The 21,246-nt window shown below is 60.5% G+C and overlaps 2 protein-coding genes across 2 annotated transcripts; both read right to left on the bottom strand.

Annotated features, from left to right (window-relative positions):
* Positions 1-4,867: 4,867 nt before the first annotated feature.
* On the bottom strand, positions 4,868-5,515 carry SOCS1 (suppressor of cytokine signaling 1; the record flags this gene model as incomplete). The annotated part of the gene is made up of 1 exon (XM_080703363.1): positions 4,868-5,515. The coding sequence occupies one exon, from the start codon at positions 5,513-5,515 to the stop codon at positions 4,868-4,870; it is 648 nt and encodes a 215-aa protein (XP_080559489.1).
* A 15,049-nt stretch (positions 5,516-20,564) lies between these two features.
* On the bottom strand, positions 20,565-20,846 carry PRM3 (protamine 3; the record flags this gene model as incomplete). Its single annotated transcript, XM_080702421.1, has 1 exon — positions 20,565-20,846. One exon carries the CDS (start codon positions 20,844-20,846, stop codon positions 20,565-20,567), a length of 282 nt encoding a protein of 93 aa, XP_080558547.1.
* Positions 20,847-21,246: the final 400 nt, after the last annotated feature.

The following is a 21,246-nucleotide window of genomic DNA, read 5'->3' as shown; positions in this document are numbered from 1 at the left end:
GATGCCGAGCCCGTCCACCGACACTCGGGCGGTGCAAAGGCCCGGAGGCAGGATGGAGCCGGTGAGTGTGTAAGTCACACCTGGACGGGGCAGGATGGAGCCAGTGAATGTGTAAGACACACCTGGACGGGGCAGGATGGAGCCGGTGAGTGTGTAAGACACACCTGGACGGGGCAGGATGGAGCCGGTGAGTGTGGAAGTCACACCTGGACGGGCCTGGAGGTCCCCTGCGCCCTTGGAGGGCGAGGGCGGTGCGGTGCAAGAGGATGGTTGTGATGGGGCCGCTGTCACTGTGGAGCGTGGAGCCCAAGTTTCCCGTGAGGGTGGTGGCCCAGGGCCCAGGGCCGCAGCCGGTGTTGGGCGCAGTGCGAGCCCGCCTCTGGAATGGCGCTGATGGAAACGTGGGCCTCTGAGGGACCCGGGGCTCGGGCCACGCCCACCGCGACCTGAGGCTCGGGCCACGCCCACCGCGTTGTCCGGGAAGCCCCCAGGGGTGTCGTGGGGGTCCGGCGGGGCTGCCAGGTGAGGGGGATGCAGAAGGCACTGGCCACCTCCCTCCAGGCCCTGCGCGGCTGTCCCCAAAGGGGGAGCTCTGCCCTGCGCAGCCCCGCTCCATTCTCCCTGGAGGCTGGGCCATGTCCTGGGCTCCCTTCCTGCTCGGGCCCTGGGGTGCTCGCTCTCAAGAAAATGGGTTGCTTTGTTTTTTCTCTCTTCTTTTGTGGTGCTGCAGACTGGACCCTGGGGTGCTCTACCACTGAGCTACACCCTCAGCCCTTCTAATAATAATAATAGTAATAATAATAATAATTACCATCGTCTTCATCTAGTACTGAGGATCGAACCCAGGAAATTTCTATCTCTGATCTACACCTTCAGCCCTTCATGTGTTTGTATCTTTTTTATTTTATTTATTTTGTTTTCAAACAGGGTCTTGATAGGTTGCTAAGAGTCTGGCAGAGTTTCCGAGGCTGGTCTCCTACGTGTGATCCTCCTATCTCAGCCTCCCATGCATTGAGATCGCGGGCCTATGCCAGAGGCCCAGCCCCAGCTGTTTTTAACTGGAAACCGGCGTTCATTAAGTTACCCTGCCGACCTGAAACCTGTGGTGCAAACACAAAGATTACGGGTGTGCGCCCCTGGGCGTGCGTTTCTGGCTGACCCCCGGTCCATGCTCGGGTCCCGCATCCTGCAGGGCAGGTCCTGTGGCTTTTCCTTACTGTTGGCCTGATCGGCCAAGACCGACCCCTATGTATCTCTGTATACACACACAGATGGGCATGGACGCACATACCCACTTAGTAGGCCTCGCTGCCCAGTTCACCTCCACCCGGCGCTCGGAGGACTTGTTCATGGCGCAGGTGAGATCAGATCCCGCCCAGGGCCCCATCAACCCTCACGCTCCCCACCAGGGCTTCTGGGCCTCCCCACCCCAGCTCCCACAGCTTCTGGGATGGGCTGCATTGTTCCAGATTCGGGGCCTTTGCACCTGCCGCCTGTCATGTCTGTCTCCTCTTTACAGCTGGCTCCTGTGGGTCACTCCGGGCATAAGGCCAGGGTCATCCCAGAGCTTTCCCGACAGCGTGCCCACTATCCGATCACCCCTGAGATTTCCCCCGATCATTGTCACCTCTTAGAATGTTCTGGTCCCTGAGAACACGAACCAGACCCCTTCCTGTCTGTTCTTTCCGGTGTCCTTTGGGCTAGAGTACTGCCCGGGGCACGGGAGGCTCCATCAGCGTTACAGGGACCGCCACTCTCTTGCGGAGCACCCCGGCTCGCTGAGACGTACTTAGCACCAGCTGCGCAGCCGCTGGTGAGCTAGGTGCTTCATACCCAGTACCTCCTAGAAGATGCTTGGCCGGCCACTTCCTGGGATATAGGACCTGCTTACAAGGTTGGGGGGAGGGATCAAGCAGGTGGAGCCGAGGCCCAGGAATATGCATTTTCACAAGACTCCTCCCTCTTCCTACGGTCTTTTTATTTTGATACTGAAATTCTACCTCCATGCTCCACCCCCAGCCCTTTTAACTTTTTATTTTTGAAAGCGGGTCTTGCTAAGTTACTGGGGGTCTTGCTCAGGGGCTGAAGCTGGTCTCAACGCCGTGGCTCTCCTGCCTCCGCCTCTCAAATACTGGGTGCACAGGCACGCGCCCGCCCCCTCTCCGTTATTTAAGAAAGCCGTTGGATTGCGAATGGGACAGACCCAGTCGGAGTGCCGCCCACCACTCTGGAGTAGGCCACGATGCTGCTCTGGGCTTTTCCTTCCTCAGTAGGATGGGGATGCGCGCCACCAGCTCCGGGACGGCTCTCAGGACGGCTGCTCCTGCCCCGGCACCCAGGCGCCTCTCACCCAGCCCGGGGTCCAGAGAGCTGCTTCCCAGCCCTGCCTACCGCACGCGGGCTCCAGGGGGCGGGCACACCCCTGCACCCAGCCTCCAGCTCGCACACACCAGCCCTCCTCTCACTTTTCTCGCCCACTGACGCAAGTGCTGCTGAATCACGCGGCTGAGGTTTGAGTGAGATAGGGAATCTGCACCGCCAGGAAGCCACGTGGCGAGCGGGCGCCCACCCCGAGCCTTTCCCCCTGCAGCGGCGTCTGCACCAGATTTCGGTCACCCAGCAGCCTGGCATGCAGCTCCCGGGGCTTTTAGGTCGCTTTCTGTAGGTTAAGGCATGAATCTTTCTAAATCATGACTCATAAAGCCAAGAAGGGCCCAGCGCCGGCGATTGTGAGCGGAGGGGCCCGTATCCTTCGCTTCAGGCTCTACAATGGGCGTGTGCTGCCAGCACTTGCACTCTTCCAAGTGGAGAAGAGCCCCTTGCCAACGGTACACTACCTGCTGATTCGCCTGTGTGCAGCAGGACCTGTTTCCTCGCCTGTAACCTGGGGGACGCTAACGGAACTGAGATCAGAAGGCCGAGGTGAGGGTTGAGGGCCTTAAATAGATGCTGAGGGGCCTTGGAACGGTGCCCACATAGTAAGCACTATATATAACCTGCAGCAGCAGCTGCTGCTATTATTACTGCAGCCGTCGGGTCCCGCCGTGGCTCGTGGTACCCAGCCTCCGGAGCGGTACCGAGTGGTGGCTGCACCGCTGAGTTGAGCCAGCCTTGCCTGGGCTTGCTCCCCGCCTATGACGTGGGGAGGGGTCCCTAACTCTCAGCATGACTTAGCCAGGGCACCCCCACATCCAGGAAGCGGTCACTCAGCATCCGCGGTCATTGTGAGTGTCAGCGGACACCCGAGCTCTGTCTTCTTGAAACCCCCTCCTTCCCAGCCACTGCCCCCAGTGGGTATGGGATGGAGGAGGACCAGGATGGGACTTAATCCACACAGCACATCACGGAGGGCAGAGGATAGTTCAAGAAGAAAGAAACGGCGATTTCCTGGAGGTGGAGGCACCACCCTCTGCCCTCCTGCCTGCTTATCACGGGGCCAAGTGGCCAGGACCCCGATTCTTCAGTTCCCCCGGCCCTTTCACCCCGGCAGACTGGGGCCCTTCTTTCAATCCCAGACAAGCCCAGGCTGCTCCAGCTCCCTCACCAGCCAGTTAATTCTGTGCCACACTTTCATCTCAAAGGGGTATCATTAAATATTAGGACGGTCCAGGTTAAGCCTGTCCGGGGCCGCAGAGGCCCATTCTGACTTCTAAAGTGTTCTGGGCCAGGAACGTGGCCTTTCAGAGCCGTGGGCCGGCCGCAGACACCGGAGCTGTAAGCCCCTCCTGGAGCCACCCTCCCGCCCCTGCTCCTGAAAGCAGCCCCCCCCCCCACGCTGCACAGAGGGCTGCCCACTTAGAGGCGGCAGCTGAGGCCCAGGGAGGCGGAGGGAATTGCCCAGAGCGGCCAGCGGGGCCTCCTACCACCAGACCACAAAGCCCCAAGTTGAGTGTTCACCAAAAACTCCACAAAGGGAACGGGGCGGGAAAGAAGGAAGTCAGGCCCAGCCCTGTATCCTCAGCTGAAATGTCTCCCTGGATGCTGCCTTCCAGAACACTCCAGTCCTCCTTCCAAAAACCCGGGCCCCCACCCTGTCCCCGCCCTCTTCCTGGAAGTTGTTGTGTTGTGGTCATAGAAGCAAAGACGTTTCCTCTCTGTCATCCATTTCACGCCGACTCTATGCCGGAGGCCAAGAGGGCCCCGGGTCCTCTCTGGCGGCCACAGGCACACTGCCCCATCCCTGGGTCTGGCGTCCTCTGATGACCACAGGCACCCTGCCCCATCCCTGGGCGGCCTCCTCTCTGACACGGGCCAAGAGCCTGTCTCTCTAGAGGATGGAATCTAGCAGGTGAAGCACAGAACCGGGGCTGGCACCCAAGACCTCCGACTTATCAGACAAGCACCAAAAGCAGAACCCAACAAGAGCCAGGGCCCCCCTCCTCAGAGCGTCCGGCCCCAGCGCAGACCGCGGACCCCTCTCCCCTCACCTGCGGATAACCTAGGGTGGTTTTCCGCCAAAGGACACGCTCGGGAAACCTGTTTTCTTTTTAAAAAAAAAACTTTCATAATAAAGTTTATTACCTAAAGTGGCTGTAAAAAATATAAAATAGGATTCTGCACAGCAGAAAAATAAAGCCAGAGACCCTCCCCCAACCCCTGGTTTGTGCAAAGATACCGGGTATATGTAAACATGAAGAGGTAGGAGGTGCGAGTTCGGGCCCCGGCCCGGACAGTTAAGCTGCTACAACGACCAGGGGACCCAGAGGGAGCACCAGGAGGGGGCGCGCCCCCCGGCGGGCGGGGAGGCGCCCGCTCCCTCCAGCCCGGGCGGCGGGGGGAGGGCGCCCATGTGGTTCCCGGCAAATAATAATAATTACGGACGGACGGGAACGCGGCGCCCCGTTAATGCTGCGGGCGGCGCGGCCGCTCAGATCTGGAAGGGGAAGGAGCTCAGGTAGTCGCGCAGGACCGGGTTGAGCGGGATGCGCGCCAGGTTGTCGCGGCCCGCGGCGGCCACGATGCGCTGGCGGCACAGCTCCTGCAGCGGCCGCACGCGGCGCTGGCGCAGGGGGGCGCCCAGCAGGCGGCGCGGCGCCGCCACGTAGTGCTCCAGCAGCTCGAAGAGGCAGTCGAAGCTCTCGCGGCTGCCGTCCAGGTGGAAGCGGCCGGCCTGGAAGTGCACGCGGATGCTCGTGGGGCCCGCGGCCGTCTTCACGCTCAGCGCGAAGAAGCAGTTGCGCTGGCGGCTGTCGCGCACCAGGAAGGTGCCCACGGGCTCGGCGCGCAGCCGCTCGTGCGCCCCGTGCACGCTCAGCGGCCCCCAGTAGAAGCCGCAGGCGTCGAGCAGCGCGCTGGCGCGGGTGATGCGGCGGTACTCGGCGTGCGAGCGGAACGTGCGGAAGTGCGTGTCGCCGGGCGCGGGCGCGGGGGCCGCGGCGCAGGGCCGGGGGGGCTCGGGCCGCCGTCGGGGCTCCGCTGCTGCTGCCGCCGCCGCCGCCGCCGCCGCCGCCGCTGCTGCTGCTGCTGCCGCCGCGGGGATGGCATGGTCGGCTGCCACCTGGTCGTGCGCCACCATCCTACACGCGGGGCCGGCCGGCGGGGAGGGCCATGGCGTCCGGGGCTGCGCTGCGGGGACACGGGCGCCGAGCTGAGCGGGGGCGCGGGGCGCCGCCTGCTGGCGAGCCGGGGGTGGGGGGTGGCCCGGGTGGGGCCGCGGCAGGGGCGTGGCGCCCCCCGCCGCCCCCGGCCCGCTCGCCCTCCCCGCCCGCCCGCCCCCCTCCCGGCGGCCCGGCTCACCTGGCGGCGGGGCGCGCGGCGCCGCGGGCGGGGCGGCGGGGGGCTCCGGGGCGGCTGTCGCGCATGCTCCGGGGCCGGGAGCCGTGCAGCTGCCACGGCCGCAGCTCGCTCTGCCGGCGCCCGCCCCTGCACCAGCCTTTTAAGCCGGCGCGGGGGGGCCGGGGAGGCCCCGCCCCCGAAGGCGCCGCCCCCAGCCGGCTTTCGGTTTCTCTTTCCCCGGCGGCTCCTGCGGCGCGGGCCCCGGGCCTCCCTCCCCGGACCCTCCCGGGGTGGAGGGCGAGGGCCGGGCCGGGCCCCCGTCGTCGGGGCCCCGCTCCATCCAGGGGCCCCGGCCCCGCCCCCGGGATCCCCGACTCTCCCTCGGAGGCCGCTCCGGACCCGCCGGCGCCCGCGCTGGGCCCGGCTGGCTACCTGGGGTTCCAGATTTCTGCAGCCGGGCCCCGCGGGATGCTCCGGGCCGGCCCGGACACGCCTCCTCGGCCTCCCGGCGCCTCTGGGTTCATCTGGGGCCGAGCTCCGTCCTCTCTGCTCCCCCGGAGGCGAGCGGGGCGCAGGGAGCGGGAGGAGGGCTTCCCCGGCGCCGCCTCCCCGCCCCGGTCTCTCCCCCGCAGACCCTACTGCCCGAGCCAGCCCCCGGCGGGTCGCAGCCCCGGGCCCCTCGGGCCCGCGGCCCCCGCCCACTCCCCACCCCCGCCGGGGTCCGGAGCCTCGGCTGGCCACCCGCGTCCCTCCCGCCGAGCGCCTGCCCCTGGCCTTGGCTCGGGCTTCCCAGGAAGCCCAGGCCTGACCACAAGCTTCAAAGGAACCCTCCGAGGTTCGGGAGGGGCGCCTGGGCTCTGGGCTGAGTTCCTCGGAAGCCGGGCGGGCAGCCAGGGCCCCAGCTGCCTCCACCCACCCACCCTCGCGGAGCTCCTCCTGCCGACAGCTGGAGAAACTGAGGCCCGGGGCGGGGCTGTGATTTGCAAGGGCTGGCAGATCAGGAACTCTGGAGCCGGCTCCCGCCTCTCCCTGTCTTTATTTGGGGGAGAGGACGGCGGGACCCCTCCAAATGAGAGCCCAGTTAAGACAATGATGAAATTCTCAGCCGTGGTTATGAAACCCTGCCTGCTCCCTCTTCCCCCGACCCCCTGCCTTGGGGCACCCAGGGGCTCCTCCATCCAGGGGCTGCCCTTCACAGATCCCTGCCTGCTACACACACACACACACACACACACACACACACACACACACACACGAGTGTGGGGGCGTGGTGAGGGCTATAATTGGTACAGTGTGTGTGACTTAGTGACGGCCATCTAGTAGATGTCTGGCTGGCACCGGTGTTTTTGAATGAGCGCTAGTGGGGAGCCCCAGAAGCGGGAGGGGCCACATGAAATCCACTCTGTGGTTGCGGGCCTGGCGGCTGGCCTCACCCTGGTGCACACTGCCCTCTGCAGACAGCTCTCAGCTGCAGCCCAGACAGCTGCTCTGGAAGCCTCCTGGCCAGGTCTTCCGCCTCCCGGCCCCAGATGGCCCTGTTTCTTCTGGGGTGAAGAAGGGGGTGGCCGGAGGATGGCTGGGGTGTGGCCTTCCTTGTTCTGTCTCCTACAGGGGTTGAGAGAGGATGCGGAGCCCCAGGCCGGCTCTGGCGTCAAGGGCCGTGGCCTTTCAGAGGTGTGGATTGAGGACCCGCAGTAAGGGGTAAAGGGCAGACTCTGAGCCCCGCCCCCTTCAGCAGCCCCTGAGCATGCAGTTAGCGTTCCAGCCCTGGTGTCTGCATCCAGGGACCTCCCTGCTGGGTCTGTGTCTGTGTCGGGATTCCAGGCCCATTTGCAGATCTGACCCCGAGTGTAACAAGTGTTACAAGTTACAAGTAACAGTTACAAGCCCCCAGCAGGTGTTCACTCTTGTTGCTTGTAGGAGGTGCCTGCAGGCCTGGCTGCGTTTTGAGACCCATAGACACATGGCTGTGTCCCCGGAGTCCATCTTCAAAGCCGAACCCGAGAAGCAGGGGCCAGAGAGGGTGCCACAGAAGAAGAGGAGGCGTTGGGGGGGGGGCACAGCTGGCCCCTGGGTGCTGGTACTTGTGCTGGGGTGGATGGCCCTGGCTCTGAGAAAGCGATCAGGACGCATCTCCCCGCCAGCGTGGGCAGAGGGAGCCCTCTACACAGCCGCAGGCCCCAGTGCCCCTCCCACCCCCTTGGGCAGCATCTGTGGCCTCTTGGTGGGGGGCTCCACCTTCCTGCCACACTTGCGCTCGCCCCAGGAGCTAACACACCTTCCTTTGGGCCAGGCTGGCTGAACGCTAAACAGCTTCGTGGTCCTTAAACCAGCGAATCAGCACGGTGATCCAGTCTGGGCACACGGTGATCCAGTCTGGGCACACGGTGATCCAGTCTGGGCACACCTAAAGCCTTTGCACTGTCCCACTGCGATGCTCCCTGCGTCCCGCTAGCCAGGCTCCCCATCCCGGCCTGTCTTATGGGACAGAAATCGGCGAGACCCACCCCCGCCCTGAGCCGGCCTGGGAAGGGTCAGGCCCGCTGGCCTCCCTCCCAGACACAGGCTGGCATCTTCTCCTCTGTGGTGCGGGCCTTCTGTGTCTCGGTTTCCTGGGCAGGCAAAGAAGGGGCCTGGCCCTTTCCTCCGCCCTGGCCGGGTCACAAAGTCCAGCTGAGTCAGCCCCGGGGCCCCGAGTGCTAGTTCTCCTCACAGCCACCTTAGGTCGCTTTGGTTTTATTTTCCGATGTCCTGAGTTCAAAATGAAACCAAATCCAGATGCCAGAGAGGAAAAAGAAACATCGGACAAGCATCTGTCCCCTCCCAATTCCCCGGGGAGCTGAGACCTGCAGCAGGGCCGCGTGAACTGGCCCGGGCAACTTGCCCTCTCTGGCCCCACCTGCCCCCTCTGCGGGATGGGCTCTGAAACCGGCGCACCTCGGCGATCCACCGAGAGCAGTGTCAGCAGCGCTGCTTGTCGCAGGCCTGGCAGGACAGCCTGCGTGCGCCGCTGGCCGGCCAGGGCTCTCGTGCGGGACCGTTCTTCCCCCCTGGCCTCGGCGACCCCGAAGTGCAGCCCCTGCCAGCAGCCGGGGAGCCGAAAGCCTGGCCTGTGGCTCTTTGGTCTCTCTTTCCAGCTCTGGCAGCATCCTGCTGGGAAAGGCAGCCCTTGGTCAGGGTGCGCAGTTCTGAAAGTCCTCTGTGCCCAGGGCTCCTTGGCCCTCCTTCTCCTCTCTGCGTTGCTAGTGAGGTTCTGTGGGAGGCCCTGCCCGGAGCCAAGGGCCAGGAGCTCACGGTCTGTTGTTTGCTGGGCTGGATCTACCACTTTTGTGTGTGTGTGTGTGTGTGTGTGTGTGTGTGTGTGTGTTACTGGGGATGAAACCCAGGGGCTTTTTACCTCCAGGCTACACTCCCAGACCTAATATATATATATATATATATATATATATATATATATATATATATATATATATAGTTTTAAATTTGGAAACAGGGAGAGTCTCATTAAATTGCTGAGAGCCTCACTAAGTAGCTGAGGCTGGCTTTGAACCTGCAAGATCCTCTTGTCTCAGCCTCCCAAGTGCTGGGATTTTAAACAAGATCCCATTCACAAGATAGAGTAATGACACCTGGTTCAAGCCTTCGGTATTCAGGTGTCAGGCCCTGAAGACTCAGTTGTCTTCAAGCCGACCTCGGGGAGATTGAATTCACACCATCATTTCGGAGCATCAGATGTACGGTGGGGGGAGACGGTGTGTTTGTGGGGTGAGACGGGATCAGGAAAAGCCTCGTGGTGGTGATAGTGGCATTGAGGTCTTTCTAAAAGTGGTCCCCAGTGGAGGGAACAGCTGGTGCAAAGGCCCTGTGGTAGGGATGATTGGCAGGCCTGAGGATCAGAAAGGAGATGGGTCCATCGTCGGCTGGCAGGAGTCTGGCCCCTCAGGCAGGGCCTCGTGGTGGGAGGGGTTCTGACTTTACCTAGTGTGCGAGACAGCCATTAGAGCCCAGGAGACATGATAAGATTGGATGTGGAGAGGCGTCTGGATGCTGGCCTCTGGACAGCGTGGGCTTCAGTCATTGTAGCAGCTTCCCACTGGACGCCTATCCCACACTGACCCTTGGGGCGTCTCTTTAGCACCTCCCAAAATGGGAGTCAAGACGCCTTGGGGAGGTAAGCTGGGCCCCGGGGCTTCTGGGAGAGCACTGCTCTGGACCTGAGTTAACTCCGGGGCCTGAGTTAAGGGTCCGCCCTCATTCCCTGGGCCCCTGGAGAAGGGCCCCCAGTGTGTCCAGCTCAGGTCTGGCCGGGCGGCTTGTTGTCTTTAATTTTTGTTTGGTTTTGTGCTTGCCACGTCATCTTGTTCAATCTTTCCTGCGGTTCCTATGTGTCGTCATCTGCCAGGTGAGGAAGGCACGGCTCGGGGTGGGAGAGACGGGTAGAACCTGCAAAGGTCTGGGGGAGCCCGGGGGCCCCGCGTGGGGTGGGTGGAACCCGTCCCTCCTGTCCCTCAGCAGGGAAGCGGGGCAGGGCATCCAAGGAGAGGGCCCAGGTGCCCGGATGGTGACCAGGCACCTGGTCCAGGCACCAGGCCCCGCACAGCCCCGCGGTGCTGGGGGACCGGAGAGATGGCAGCACCCCAGCAAAAAGGGACGGGAGGCGAGGTCGGGCTGGCCCGCCTCCTGAAACAGCCATGGGTTATTTGTTAACCGTTGCCCTTGGGGTCTGCCAGTGCCCGCCCACCCTGCCCCATCTCTTGAGTTGGCAGGGTGGGCATCTGCGAGGCCCCAGGAGAAGCCATAGCCGTCACCTGCAGGACAACCGCACACTGGAGACAGGCGGGTGTGCCCGCAGGCGGCAGCGCCCCGTAATGCTGCTGCTGGGATGGTGTCCACCCCGGGGAGGGGGGATAGGGCCTATTCTCTCCCTGTGGGGAGGGTCTCATCTTAGGTCAGAGCACACAGGCCAGGAGAGGCCCCCGGCGCCACTGGCAGGGCCTTGAGTCTTAAAAGAACCCGTGGGATCTCGTCCCGGAGCAGGGACAGGATGGGAGAACGCTCCTGACAAAGGGCTACTCGAGAATTTGAGGACCAGAGCCCACCCAGGAGGCTGAGGCAGGAAGATCACAGATTCGAGGCCCACCTGGGCAAGTTAGTGAGACCCTGTCTCAAAATAAAAAAGGCTGGGGTGCAGGTCAGAGGCAGAACGCCCCGGGTTCAATTCCCAGGTTGGGAGTGGGATAGTGAATGGGAGAGAGGACTTGAGGACCACAGCAGGTGGAGGTGAGGCTGGGATGAGTGGGGAGGCCAAGGGGGAAGGCTGGCTGGCCTCTGGGGGGAGCCCGCAGATTCCCCCCGCCCGTGCTCTCTCTCCAGGCTGGCAAAGCTCTGCTGAGCCTCCATTAGACATTCACAGATACGCAATCCTTTCTTAACATTTTACCTTTCTGAGGGGTGTCCTGGATGTTGAACACAGAGGCATTCAACCTCTAAGCTACACCCCCTGACCTCTTTTATTTTTATTTTGAAACAGGGCCTCACTAGGTTGATGAGAGTCTCACTACTTGTCGAGACTGTCCTCGGACCTGCGATCCTCCTGTCCCATCCTCCCAAGTACTCGGATTACAAATGTGTGCCACCGCATCCAGCTACCCTGGTTATAATAAAATGTGTTCACTGAAGGATGTAAATATATATATATATTTTTTTTTTCTTTTTTGGGGGTGGTACTGGGGGTGGAACCCAGAGGCTTTCTACCTCTGGACTACACTCCCAGAACTATTTTTTATATTTTATCTGGAAACGGGGTCTCACTAAGTTGCTGAGAGCCAAGTAGCTGAGGCTGGCTTCAAACCCACATGATCCTCCTGTCTCAGCCTCCCAAGCTCTGGGATTACAAGTGTGTGTCACCAGGCCCAGCTCACTGAAGGATATTTAAAAGTTCTAACCCAACAGCATTGACCTGGGAATCTGATTAGATCATGCATAAACTTCCTTCCTTTTCTTTCCTTCTCCTTCTTCAACTGAGGATTGAACCCTCTGATATACACCCCGGCCTCTGATATACACCCTGGCCTTTTAAATTTTTTTTTTAATTTTTAAACAGAATCTTTCTAAGCTAGCCTTGGTCCAGTGATCCTCCTGTCTCAGCCTCCCAAGTACTGGGGATTACAGGCGCGCACTACTGTATGGTTACCCCATTCTTTTTTTTTTTTTTTCAGTACTGGGGATTGAACCCACGGGCATTCTATCTCCAAGCTACACCCCAGCCCTATTTTATTCTTTGTTTTTTTTTAATTATTATTTTTATTGGTACATTGTAATCATACATCACACTGGAATACAAGACTTGAGAGGATATACAAGCACACATCATCCAATTAGCCCTCATCCAGCCCCCATCCCATTCCCTCCCCCTACCCTCGATCCCATGCTTGATTGGTGATTATCTTTGATACATTTGTTTACGTACCTCCTGAGTTTTAAAGAGGTTCTATCCTCCCCCATCCCATCCCCTCTGATTGGTCACCTCAATTGCTTCGCTTAGGGCCCTTTCTACAACTCTACCTCCTCCTGTTACCCCTTTCCTCCTAGTTTTTGTTAATTAGGGGAAGCATCTGGTTTGTATAATCTGTGATATTTCTCTGTGCGTGCCGCATTGCAAGTTCTGATCCCACTCTTGACGGCCCCAGTAGTGGCCTGGCCACCTGGAGGACTCTGATCTCGACCGCACTGGCTCCAGCACTGGCCTTGCCTCATGAGAGTCCGGGATCCTGGCCTCACTGGCCTCCGCACTGAACTAACCCCTCGGCTGGCTCCGATCCTGGCCTCGGAGGCCCCAGAACCGGCCTGGCCTCACAGCAGGTTCTGATCCCAGCCTCACTGACCCTGGAACCGGCTTAACCACTCGGCTGGCTCCAATCCTGGTCTCAGAAGCCCCAGCTCTGTCCTTGCCTCACGGCAGGCTCCGATCCCAGCCTCGCTGGCCCTGCACTGGCATTACCACTCGGCAGTCTCCGATCCCGGCCTCAGAGGCCTCAGTAGCAGCTTTTCCTCACGGCAGGCTCCGATCCCAGCCTCGCTGGCCCCGGCACCGACCTAACCTCTCAGCAGGCTCCGATCCTGGCCTTGCTGGCCCCGGCACCAGCCTAACCCCTCGGCTGCCTTCGATCCCGGACTCGGAGGCCTCGGTAGTGGTCTTGCCTCAGAGCAGGCTCCGATTACAGGCCTCGCTGGCCCTGGCACTGGCCTAACCCTTCAGCAGGCTCTGATCCCGACCTCGGAGGCCCCAGCACCGGCCTTGCCTCATGGCAGGCTCTGATCCCGGCCTCGCTGGCTCCTGCACCGGCCTAACCCCTCGCCAGGCTCTGTTCCCGGCCCTAGAGGCCCCAGCACTAGCCTTGCTTCATGGCAGGCTCGGATCCCAGTCTCGCTGGCCCTGGCACCGGCCTCACTCCTCAGCAGGCTCTGATCTCGGTCTCGGAGGTGCCAGCACCGCCCTTGCCTTATGGCAGGCTCCAATCCCGCCTTTGCTGTCCCCGTCACGGGCCTCACCCCTTGGCAGGCTCTGATCCGAGCACCCTCTTCACCCAGCAGGTTGTCCCATGTTCTTGAGGGTGTGTGGTAGTAGTATTCTGCCTCTGGGTTTATTTCTTCAAAAGTTCCAGGTATATTGCGTCAGATCTCTGCCTCCCCTGAGTACTTGCTGCTGCCATTGCCGCTGTCTCCACCATTTCAAATCTTTCCCAAGCTCTTTTCCCACTCTGAATGTTGTCCAGTGTTCCTAAGCATGTGCGACAGTAGCATTCGACCTTTGGGGTAATTTCTTCAGAAGATCAGGGTGGGTTGGATCCGATCTCTGCCTCTTCTAAATACAAGCCTTCACCACCATCGCGGCCACTGCTGCCAACACCGCTTTCCTCCTAGGTCTCCGCTAGTCTCTCTCCTTACAGGTGATGTCCAGGATTCTTAACAATGTAGAGAAGAAGCAGTCCTCCTTCGCGGGGAAGTTTTCCAAAAGTTCCAGTTCAGTTGGATATGTTTTGTCTGCATCTCCAGTATCCTGGCTGCCGCCGCGGCCATCTTGACCCCTCTCCAATATTTTTATTTTCTTTTTCCTTTTCCTTTTTTTTTTTTTTTTTTTTTTTTTTTTAATAGGAGAAGACAGTATGTGTGGTTTGAGAAGGTTGTGAGATCAGGCACTCAGTAGCGATGAATTTTTTTCTTTCCTTCCTTCCAAGAACAGAGTCCAACAGCCTCACCAGGCAGAGCAGAATCTGCTGTTCTAAGCACACCACGGCCTGGGCCAGCACAGCAGTGCTGGGTTCCTCTGTACCTTGCGGCTGGGCCTCCTGTTTGGTACTGGGCCTCCTGTTTGGTACCAGGCCTCCCGGGACTCAGCTTGGCCTCCTGCCCAGCACCATGCCTTCCCGGGGGTAGGCCAGGCTGCCCACCCCCTGCCCAGGACCGGGGCCCCAAGACCCTTCCTGGGGGTGCCGGCGGTGAGCCCCGCGCGCACCCTCCCTACTCTTTGTTTTGAAATGGGGGTCTCACTAAGTTGCGCAAGGCCTTACTAAGCAGCTGAGGCTGGCTGTGAACCTGAGATCCTCCTGTCTCAGCCTCCCAAGTACTAGGATTACAAGTGTGCGCCACCACGCCCAGCTCACCCCATTCTCTTTAAGAACTGCGTGAGACTGCTCCCAGATCGCTCTTTTGCTCTCATGACCAGTGTGGCTCTGCACCCCTCGTGCAAGCTCTTGGTGCACTGAAGCCGTACACTCGAATGTCAGAAGACACTGCCCACTTGCCTGCACACGCCATCCGGCAACAGTATTCAGTAATATGTTCCCCAGGCCCTCATCAGCACTCACCAAACGCCATTGCTGTTTGAATATTTGATGGGTATACAGTGGCCTCTCATTGTTGGTTTAAAGTTTAAAGTTTGTTCCTTCTTTTTTTTTTTTTTTCCTTTCTTTTGGCTAGGGATGGAACCTAGGGGCATTCTCCTGGGCTACACCCCCAAACAGGGTCTCACTGAGCTGCAAAGGGCCTCACTAAGTAGCTGAGGCTGTCCATGAACCACGATCCTCCTGTCTCAGCCTCCCAAATGCTGGGATTACAAGTGTGCGCCACCACACCCGGCTTATTCTTTCTTTTTGGGGGGGAGGTATTGAGGGTAGAACCCAGGGGCTTTTCTACCTCTGGGCTACACTCCCAGACCTATTTTATACTTTATTTGGAAATAGGGTCTCACTAAGTAGCTGAGGCTGGCTTCAAACCTGTGCGATCCTCCTGTCTCAGCCTCCCAAGCGTGGGGATTACAAGCGTGCGGCACCACGCCCGGCTTGTTCCTTCTTTCGTTTATTCCACAGAACACTTTCTGAGCTCCTGATATGTGCCGGGTGCCATGCTCCGTGCTAGGGACGTGAGGATAAAAATGCAGCCCCTTGGTCCGAGGGAGGTCCAGCGAGCGTACGGGGGAGCTGGAGTTGGAACCTGGGTCTGCGTGGCTGCATTTGAATGGCTTCCCTGCCCAACCCAGGACATTGGGTCCCCTTGATGACCAATCTGACCTATAAGCACCAATCTGAGCAGGTCCTTATATGCTAGGCTGTGTTTCAGCACCCCCAGGCCTCACCGTGCCCAAACACCCACCTAAATGAAGTCTCTCCCAAAAGTCAAGGCAGCCCTGGATTTATGTTTCTGTTTCTGGTTTTTGGTGTGTGTGTGTGTGTGTGTGTGTGTGTGTGTGTGTGTGTGTGTGTGGTATTGGGGATGGAACCCAGGGGCATACTACCTCCGAACAACACCCCAGCCCCCAGCCCTACGTTTTATTCTTTATTTTGAAACAGAGTCTCACTGAGTTGCAAAGAGCCCAAGTAGCTGAGGCTGTCTGCGAACCCGCCATCCTCCAGACTCAGCCTCCAGAGCACTGGGATGACAAGCGTGCGCCACCATGCCCTGCTGCGTTTCTGTTTCTTGAACTTGAGTTTCTAGCTGCCGTCCTACCCTAACCCAAGCAAGCGAAAGAATGAAACTGTGGTTCCATTGCGTGTCTACGAGAGGGTGCTGAGTGTGTGTGTGCATGTGCGTATCAGAGCTGTGTATACATTCGGGGTCCGCGTGTGATGTCCGTGGCGAGTGGGTTGACACGGCTGGCCCAGGACTGGGTATCTGTTCGTGCCCCCTTGAGCGCGCCCAGACAGTGGGTTGCGGCTGGATTCCCAGCCACATGCGTGACCCTGTGTCACTTTCTCCTGCGGAGCCTGAGCCTCGTCTCTAAGATCCGCCTTCAGTGCTCACACCACAAATGACGCGGCCCGCGGACCTAGGAGACCCTCGGGAGTCCACGCTTATGGGGTCCCGTCACGGGCTCCCTGCTCCGCACCAGGCCCCCACACCGACGTGACCCTTTTATTACTGAAATAAAAATGCAGACTCCTGAGTTGTCCAGGGTTCAAGCTTTAATCGGTGTGGCCTAGAAATCATCGTAATCACATGTCCCTGCGCGAGGTGGGTGTGGTCCTCGCAGTCCCCGATGGCGCCCTCCTCCGGTGAAGCCGATGCAGGAACAAGCCAAGAGTGCCCTCTGCTCACTTGTATTTCCGACCTGGTGGACAGGAAGAGGAGAAGGGGCTTTGAGCATCACCCGGCCTCGCTGGTCCCTCTAAATCTTAAAACTGCTCGCTCGTGACCGGATGTGGGGTACTGGTGGTTTACCAAGGCCCTCCTGACCTCTGCGAATCCATCCACCCATCCATTTGCCCCTACGTTGTTCATTCATCCTCTGGTTCCCCATCGTCCTTCTCCACCATGATTCCATCCTTTGCCCCATTAACAGCCACTTTTTCTCCCATCTAGTCCTCTCCCTCAGTCTGTCCATCCATTCATCCGTCCAGTAACCCGATCCATTCATCCGCTACCCACCTAGCCAACCATTATCTGGCCAATCAAACCAACCATTCACCCGCCAGAACTCACAGCCAACCACCCAGCGCTACCTCCAGCCCGTCCACCACCAACCCCATCCTCCCAACTTCACCCACCACCCCACCGGCCAGCTGGTCCGTCCAGCGGCCGGCAACCTCCATTCAGCCAGCGCAGCCACCCGGCCCTCCATTACCCCTCCAGCTCCCTGGTTGACCTTGTAATGAGTTATTTACCCAACCAACCATCCACCCAGCTTCTCAGTTTACTAACGAAACATCTCAGTTTAGCTAAGCTGTCCTATCCCCTTCCCCATCCACCAGTTCACTCCAAGCCTCCATCATAGGTCCAGCTAGCCACTGTTCTGTCTCCATTCTTGCCCGGGGCTCGGTTGGCTTCCCCTCCTTGCCCCCTCCCTCCCCACAACCCCCATCACTGCTGTGTGAGTACCTGGGCAACGCCTCTTCATTCTGCACCCCTGCCGGCGCCTCCTGACCACCCTTCTCTTGTTCACCTTCCCTCTGAAGGTCCTCCTGTTCCTGAGGCCCCTGCCGCCGCAGCTGCTGCGGGCCATGGTGGGCCGAGGGGAGTGGCGGAAGCTGGGGCTGTGCGGGCGGCGCTGCAGGGGCGAGCTGGGGCCAGGGCTGGGGCCCTGGCTCTGGTTCCCGGGTGGGCTGCGGAGGCTGGCCGGGCTCTGGCTGCAGCCCAGACAGTGGCGGCTACAGTGGCACTGGCCGCAGCCGTGGCTTTGGGCCCGAGCGCTGCTGTGGGGCTGGGCGTGGGTGGTGGGGAGGCTCTGCATCTTGGTGTCCATGGGAGGCCACGCGTGGATCGGCAGGGGCCCCCTCCTCCTCTCCCAGCAGGCCCTGCACCCTGCGGTTATATAGTTGGGGCTGATTATGATGGCACAGGTCACAGAGGGTAACAGACGTTACCTGCCCCTTCTCCTCGCCCCCAGGGCGGGGCAGCTTTCAGGGGCACACTGGGGTTGTCCCTTCTGTGGGTGAAGAGTCAGGGGTCCCGGGGGCAGATGGAGCTACATCCAGGGTCCAGTCCTCCTTCCTTCCTCATTTCTGTCCCAAGAACTCACCCCTCCAGGGTCCTGTGCCCCTGTCTGTGTAGAGGGGGCGATACCATTACCCCTTTCCTGGGATGTTGGAGAATTAGCTCAGAGTGTCACACAGTCGTAGCGTGGCGGACCCCTCCGGCAGCGTTGCCAGCCCTTCTCGTGACCTGACGGGGCGGCTGGCGCCCCTGGGATGGGGAGCCGGGTAGGCAGACAGTGAGACGCATGGCAGGTGGGGGCTGGTGATAAGCGGCCAGAGGCTGACCTGGCGGCTGGGTGGATGGGTGGGTGAGCGACCGCAGTGAGGGTCTGGCGGCTGGGTGGATGGGTGGGTGAGCGACCGCAGTGAGGGTCTGGCGGCTGCCCTGGGGCCTGCCTGCGAGCCCCTCCCTGTCGGGCTGTGAAGTCTACGCATGCAGAGCTGAGTTCGGGGCCTGGGTGTGCTGATGTCTAAGGCTGCTGCCTCCTATAGCGAAGGGGTCTTTGCTTCAAAGCTGTGAGCCAGCCAGTCAGCAGGAGGCCCTCCTGGCTCTGCCCCCGCCCTGCTGGTGCAGCTGGGTCCCCTCCTGCAGCCCTGGCTCTCACCTCTAAGGCCTCCAAAGAAAGCCTGGGCTTGTGTTTGGCCCCAAGGCCCTGCATGACCTCCCTGGTCCTCAGGGGTCACTCCTGGTCCTCAGGGGTCACTCCAGAGCCGCCGTGCTCCTCACCCACGCTGGCCTGTGAGGCCCTGGGCTTAGCGCCGTTGTCAGCTTTTTTACTGGTGGTTTTTTTTTTCTTTTTTTTTTCTGTTTTTTTTTTTTTTTGCTGGTCTGGGGATGGAACCCAGGGGCATTCGACCTCCGAGCTACACCCCTACCCTATTTTTTATTCTTTATTTTGAAACAGGGTCTCACTGAGTTGCAGAGGGCCTCACCAAGTAGCTGAGGCTGTCCGCGAACCGTGATCCTCCGGTCTCAGACTTCTGAATGCTGGGATTACAAGCGTGCGCCACCGCCCAGCTTTCCAGTATGTTTCTTAATAAACACGTCAAATGGCTCACAGTGGAAATCTTTCCTACTCTTTGGGCCCTGGGCCGCTGTCCCCTCAGCCTGACACTGACCCTGCAGAACGGGCCAAGCAGTGGGCACAGATATGGCCCCAAAATGTGTCCACGTCCTAGTGTCTGGGACCGACCAGAGTGACCTTATTTGGGAAAAAGGATCTTTGTAGATGTAATTAAGAGTCTTGAGAGCATGCTGGGCCCTACAGGCACTGACAAGTACCCTAGGAGACACCAGGGCAGGCACATGGGCAGAGGAGATGCGAGGAGACAGTGCTCTGCAGCTGAGCGCCCTCCGAGGCAGGGAGCGCGGGGCCCCGCTGGCCCCTCAACCTCAGACATGGGCTCCGAACTGTGAGGAGAAGTATCTGGGGTTTAAGCCACAGGCGTGCGGCCGCTGGACACAAAGCCCATGAGCAGGTGGGGTGGTTGGGGTTCACAAGCAGGAACAGCTCAGAGAGGGCGTCTGACCAGCCCCGGGGCCTCAGCTCCTCGGTGGCAGAGTCGGATTCGGACCCGTGTGTGGCTGGCCCTTGTGGTCCCCGCTGGACCTCGGGGATTGCAGGAGACACGCACAGCTCCGCTCCGTGGCCCTGCCTGAGACACGGAACATCACGGGGCTGTGTGAAGAGGTCGGGCCATGCCGCGAAGACTTTCTGGGTGTCTGGTTTCCTTCCCATGCCTGGGCCTCAATGCCGACTACCCACCCGCCAGTGGAGATTGCTGTCCTCTGCCAGGCCCCCTCCCCTTGGCCCATGGAGACCTTGTGCTGTGTCTTGCCCCCTCCCTGGGAACTGCCCCTCAGGACAGAGACAGCTTTTATTTTCAGGGTTCCTAGGGTATACTGCCCAGCAGACAGGAGCTCATTGCAGGCCTGCTGGGCAAAGGAACAGGGGTGGGCATAAGGTGCGCAGGCTGGCCGGACCCAGGCCCGTGGCAGGGGTAGGGTGGGAACCCCGCCTGCCTCTGCCAACCATGGCCCCTCTTTACCTGCCATGGCTCCGGGGGCCTGTGGACTCCCTAGAAGCCGCTCCCTGCCACACTTTGGCCTGCCCAGGGTCCTTCTCTAGCCCAGAGCCAGGAGACAGGGTGGAGCCTACTCTCTGTCCCTGGGGTACAAGGAGTAGGAAGCCAGTGCAGGTGGGCAGTGGCCCGTCCAAGCCCCGGCTGAGCCTGGGCTCCCTGGACCCCAGAGCCTCGCAGGGCCCCTGGTGAGGGCTGGAGGCAGCCCCCAAGAGTGTGAGGGAGACCTCAGAAGAGCAGGCGGCTGAGAAAGAGTCGGACTCCTCCCCACGAGGCTAACAGAGCCCAGGACCCTGGCTGCAGTGCCCGCCCGAGGTTCAGGTGACTCTCCTGACCTGTGAGTCGCTCGGAGCCTCGCTTTAGCTGAGAGGCAGGACCCTCTCAGGGCCACAAGGCCGGCAGACAGTAGCTAACGCTCAGGTGTGCTCTCTAGCACAGTCTGAGCTCAGAGTAGAAAGTGGGGATCCCGCCAAGGAAGGCACACTCCTACGGGAACACCTCAGCCCACGAGGAATCGCCTGCCCTGGAGAAGGGAACCCGAGACGCCCGTCCAGCCCAGACCACCCCACTTTCCACCCCAAGGCAGGGAGGATGACTGGCTGGGCGTCAGGAGCAGGGCCACCGCCCCCATCTTCAGCCCCCCTGCTTGCTCACACCTGCGCACGCACACCGTACCCAAAGAGACCCAGAAAGGAAGCCAGAGAGGAGAGAGAGTTCCTTGGAGACATTTTATTGACTCTTCTCTGAAAGCTCTCGCTGGCGGGGCGGCGGGCACCACTCGCTGGCCGCCGTCGTGGGTTAGGAGTGCGTCTGCTTGGGCTCGGGGGTCTGCTGGGCCGCGGGGTTGTCCTCAGCTCCCTCCTGCTGCTCGGGCTCCATCAGCAGCAGCTTGCCTTCCACAGGGAGCTGTGCCTCCTCCTCTTCTTCCTCCTCCTCCCCCTCCTCCTCCTCTTCCTCTCCTTCCGACAGGGAGAAGTTGTCTTGACTCACGCAGGCCACAAGCTTCTTCATCGAGGATTCGTGGCCCCGGCTGTGGCCCGTGCTGTGGCCGGAGGTCAGCTTGGCGCAGCGAGAACCCATCTCCCACGTCGCCTGTCTCTGTGGACCAGGTGGCCAGGGTGTGGGGGCTGTGAGGGCGTAAGGCAGGGTGCTGACATCACAAAGGGGCCCCTGGGCCCTCCCCCACTCGGCCCGGCCGCCTCCAGCCCCATCACAGCCTGCGACCCCGGCTCCACCAGGCCTTGTTGGCATAGAAGTTTGCTGTTTTGACTGGCACGGGGGGTGGGGTAGAATTTCTGGGCGTAGGAGCGCATAGAGACTCCTCCCCGTGTCCCCAACACGGTCAGCCAGGAGCTGTGACAGCAGGGTCAGAACAGTGGTCACCTTTGGGCGGGGACGCAAGGAGGCTTCGGGGGCTGGGGTGATGGGTTTCTGACCTGCTTATACTTGGTGAAAATTCATCCAGCTGCCTACTTAAAAT

The sequence above is a fragment of the Muscardinus avellanarius genome (genome assembly GCF_963383645.1).
Source record: "Muscardinus avellanarius genome assembly, chromosome: 10".
Lineage (NCBI taxonomy): Eukaryota > Metazoa > Chordata > Mammalia > Rodentia > Gliridae > Muscardinus > Muscardinus avellanarius.
The sequence above is the reverse complement of the archived record's forward strand: the minus strand, read 5'-3'. Positions and strand labels throughout refer to the sequence as shown.